The 3,904-nt window shown below is 41.4% G+C and overlaps 1 protein-coding gene across 2 annotated transcripts in view; it reads left to right on the top strand.

Annotated features, from left to right (window-relative positions):
- Positions 1–3,904, top strand: part of LOC107696838 (FYVE, RhoGEF and PH domain-containing protein 5-like) — a 53,893-nt gene that overhangs the window by 19,445 nt on the left and 30,544 nt on the right. For both annotated transcript variants that reach the window (XM_016497348.1, XM_016497347.1), the window contains exons 4-6: positions 967–1,084; positions 3,264–3,322; positions 3,799–3,829. In XM_016497348.1, coding sequence (XP_016352834.1) covers positions 967–1,084; positions 3,264–3,322; positions 3,799–3,829 — 208 coding nt within the window. The remainder of the gene's footprint in view (positions 1–966; positions 1,085–3,263; positions 3,323–3,798; positions 3,830–3,904) is intronic.

Below are 3,904 nucleotides of genomic sequence, written 5' to 3'. Positions count from 1 at the left end.
TTTCCCTATGCCCTATGTGAGGAGCTGGTACGCGGTGGGGACTGCTGCCGCCCAGCAGCCCCCGGAGCTGGCGAGGGAGGGGACCTCTTAGCCTGAAGGACGGTCCGCAGATCCGGCTTAGGCTTCGAGGCCCCCAACCCACGGAACACGGGCGGCAACGCTCTGTTTTTACGTCTCCCTATTGGTACGCGGGGTACGCGGTGGGGACTGCTGCCGCCCAGCAGCCCCCGGAGCTGAAATACGGCGTGGGAGAAATGCTGCCCCTTAACTCTGCGATATTATCAGATCTAAGCTCCTCGCCCTCATCCAGCTCTTTAAGCAGGTCGGCCTGGTACGCCTGTAACACAGACATCGTGTGCAGACACGCACCGGCCTGATCCGCTGCCACGTGCCCACCAGCGCTGATGTTGTACGCAGCGGCTTGGATGGCAGTGCCGGAGCCTTTAAAGACGATGCCATGCCTGGGGACAGATAGCTAGCTAGCGTCTGTTCAACCCGGGGCATCGCCTTATAGCCACGCTCAGATAGCCATGCCACATTTCCATAATAATCTGAGGCAGGGATGAATAGGCGGGCCGAAAAAGGCCTGGCCCACGACCTCGACACCTCGGTGTGAAGGTCGGGGAAAAATGGCAGGCTCCGGCATGGAGGTGGTGGCTTCGCGCGCAGGAAGCGTTCATCCAGCTTGCTTCGCTGCTGCTCGGCCTGCTTCTCGGCGGGCCAATCGATTTTTAACTTGGCCACGGCACGAGTAAGGAACTCCACTAGCTCCTTATATTGGGGCGATTGAGGGGGCGAAACCTCTTCGACGTCCTCCACGTCAACCTCCTCGGAGGAAGACAGGAGAAGCGTCAAGCCGTCACCCCGGGAGGAAGTAGCCGCAGAATGGGCTAGTTTACAGTAACTAACCCATAGTGATGATCATAGTGCATTTAACATTTCTTTCATGTTTTTATCCATTCACAGTGCCTACACTGAGTCATTCCCTGTTTGTCCTGTGTCTGCCACTGTGTCCAACGAGGAAGACCATGGACGCACATCTGAGGAAGAGGATGGTTGTGGAGACCACTGCCATGACAGACAGGTCAGTTATCAATTTTATATTATCTATTGCAAATATTCTAATGTCAGTGCTTGCAAAAGTAAGATGTTTCTTGTAAGAAATTCTGCATTCAATTTGTTATAAAAGATGTTATTTTAAATAAATGCTGTTCTTTTGAAATTTCTATTCATCAAAAAACCATGAAAAAGATTAAGCAGCACCACTGTTTTCAGCATTGATAATAAGAAATGGGGTTTTTTTTTCAGTGTAAAATCAGCATATTAGAATAATTTCTGAATGATGATGTGACACTGAAGACTGGAGTAATGGCTGATGAAAATTCAGCTTTGCAATCACAGGAAAAACAATGCATTTTAAAATATATTAAAACAGAAAAGTGAAATTTTAATAAAATTTCACAATGTTACTGTTTTTACTGTAATTTTAATCAAATAAATGTAGTCTCAATGAGCAGAACAGAATAAAAAATAAAAATAAAAACATTTTTATCAACCCCCAAAAAAGAGTATTATAAAGAATTTTGAAATTCAAGGTCTGAGAGACTGCAGAAAATTATTTCTGAATTATTTCAGTTAAACATACTTCAGCATTTATTTTTTCAAGAATCATTTACAATACAGTACTTACAGTACAGTACTTTTAAAACCTAATACAATATAAATATATAATAAAATTATATAATAAAAAATGTATAAACAAAAATCTGTTTTCACAGTATAAATGGATCTTTATACTTTAACCTATTTAGCTTTTAAGAAGACTTCAAATCATCATTTTTGTGGATCACTGATAAGAAAAACTCAAACCGCTGTATTACCAGAGTAATGACAGCTTTGCATGCTAAAGTAGATAAAAACAAGGACCCTCCCTGTTGAACTGGAATTCCCTGTGTGTGCAATTTTTGTGAGATCCAGGTTCATACGTCTCCTGGCAGTCAGTTCAGTGCTGGAGTGAGAGGCGGACCCCACCCCTTTCCTCTGCCACTGTAATATCAGCCAGGGCCCCGGCCTTGTGACGCCTGCTTCGTTGTTTTCTTCGTCTTTAAAAAGAAAAGAATATCTGGGAGTAACCTACCCCAGCCTCATTTCAGCACAGCGACAAGCTGGAAAAAAGCCAGCTGCACTGTAATTGGTTTTATAATGGATTTTTACATGCATAAAAGTGACCCTAGCACAGATATTAAAGACTTTTTAAAAATCTAAACATGAATATGTAATACACAGTATTAGCAGTGAAGTACCATGCAGTCATTTTCTCCTAAACACGGCCATTCAGTAGTAACACTTGTGTTCAGACAGCTGTGATTAGCTTGCAAATCAATGGTGGATTTGTGCTTGCCATGAACACAGCGTCTCATCCATAATGCATCTGTGCTTAAAGCGGCACGTCCAGGAAAGCTTTCCCATTTGCGTTGTGCTTTAATTAAATAATCAGTCTTCTTTTGACAGGATTGTATGAGAAATTAGATCAGAACATCAATTCCCCTCTCACTCTGTCTTCATCTGTATATCTATCAATATTTTTATTAGTGTTGTCAATCGATTAAAAAAATTAGCTAATTAATTGCTAATTTTTCTGAATCCCACCTAACATTAAAGTTTTTAAATATACTTTTACGACATTGCATGCTCGTAGTTTAATTTTCAATATGAAATTATATACAGTGTGCCGCCGCAATTGAAGAGCACGTGCTACGAGCACAGTATAATGGCTGACAGGACAGGAAAAATTGTTTTTACTGACATATGGCCTGACAACATCTCATCTGACCGCAGTTCACTGTTGTTCTACTGAAGCTTCCTCGTCACCTGTACCTTTTCCGTGCTCGTTTGACTAGTGCCTGGCGCTAAGGCGAAGTTGGAGTGCACGTCTGAAAGTCTCCCGTTTGATGTTTTCGTAAAGATGTTCTGTGTCTAAATAACCGCAATTTAAAAGAAAAAAGAGACAGAAGCAGCAGTTGTGAGTAGGGTGGCCAACCCTAGCTCCGCCCTGCGTTAAATGCATTAAATATTTTTATGTGTTAAACTGAACAAATTAATTGCATGCGTTAACGCGCTAATTTTGACAGCACTAATTTTTATACGTATCATCTATATATTTCTCTTTACCATGTGCTGTAACTGAACTATGTGTACTTGAACTCTTTAAACACTGGGTTTCTTCATTTATCTCTCATGGCTTTCTTTTCTGTCACTCGCAGATTGATGGTCGATCCAGAGCCTACTATGTTGCCAAAGACCTGATGGACTCAGAAAGAGAGTGAGTGTTTGTCTCTGTCTGGATTTAAACGCATTCCAAGTACAGTCCAATTGTTTTTCATGTGATGTCCTTTGAGGATCTTCTTTATCCAGGCTCTGTCCACATCTTTATCACTGTCTATTCTTATTCACTCAACAGCTCCTCTGATACTCAAACTGACAGCCTATTACTGGACTGTCTGCCTTAAGATATTGCATTTCAGCAGTGACTCAATGAGTCATTAAGTGTGTACAGTACATTTATTAAATGTGATCCAGTATCTAAGCAAGCCTGCTTTTTCCCCTAAGCCCTTCAAATGTATTTGTTATGTATCTCAACTGGCTTCATAAATTGGCTGTCGAAATGTTGGGATCACTTGGATGATCAGCGATATATCTGCTTGACAGAATTGGACAGATGGTTTTGTTCAAGTCAAATTATTATTATTTTTTTTTTTTCTACTAACAGTAATGTCATCTCTTTTCAATAATCCACAGACATGTGAAGGCTCTGAAGATTCTTCAGGAGGTATGAAAATCTTTTATATATATATAGTATAATACAGTGGCGTGCGGTGGTGTTTTAAAATGAGGAGGCAGTTAT

This window comes from Sinocyclocheilus anshuiensis, unplaced genomic scaffold, assembly GCF_001515605.1.
Source record: "Sinocyclocheilus anshuiensis isolate Anshui unplaced genomic scaffold, SAMN03320099.WGS_v1.1 scaffold710, whole genome shotgun sequence".
NCBI classification, from domain to species: domain Eukaryota; kingdom Metazoa; phylum Chordata; class Actinopteri; order Cypriniformes; family Cyprinidae; genus Sinocyclocheilus; species Sinocyclocheilus anshuiensis.
The sequence above is the reverse complement of the archived record's forward strand: the minus strand, read 5'-3'. Positions and strand labels throughout refer to the sequence as shown.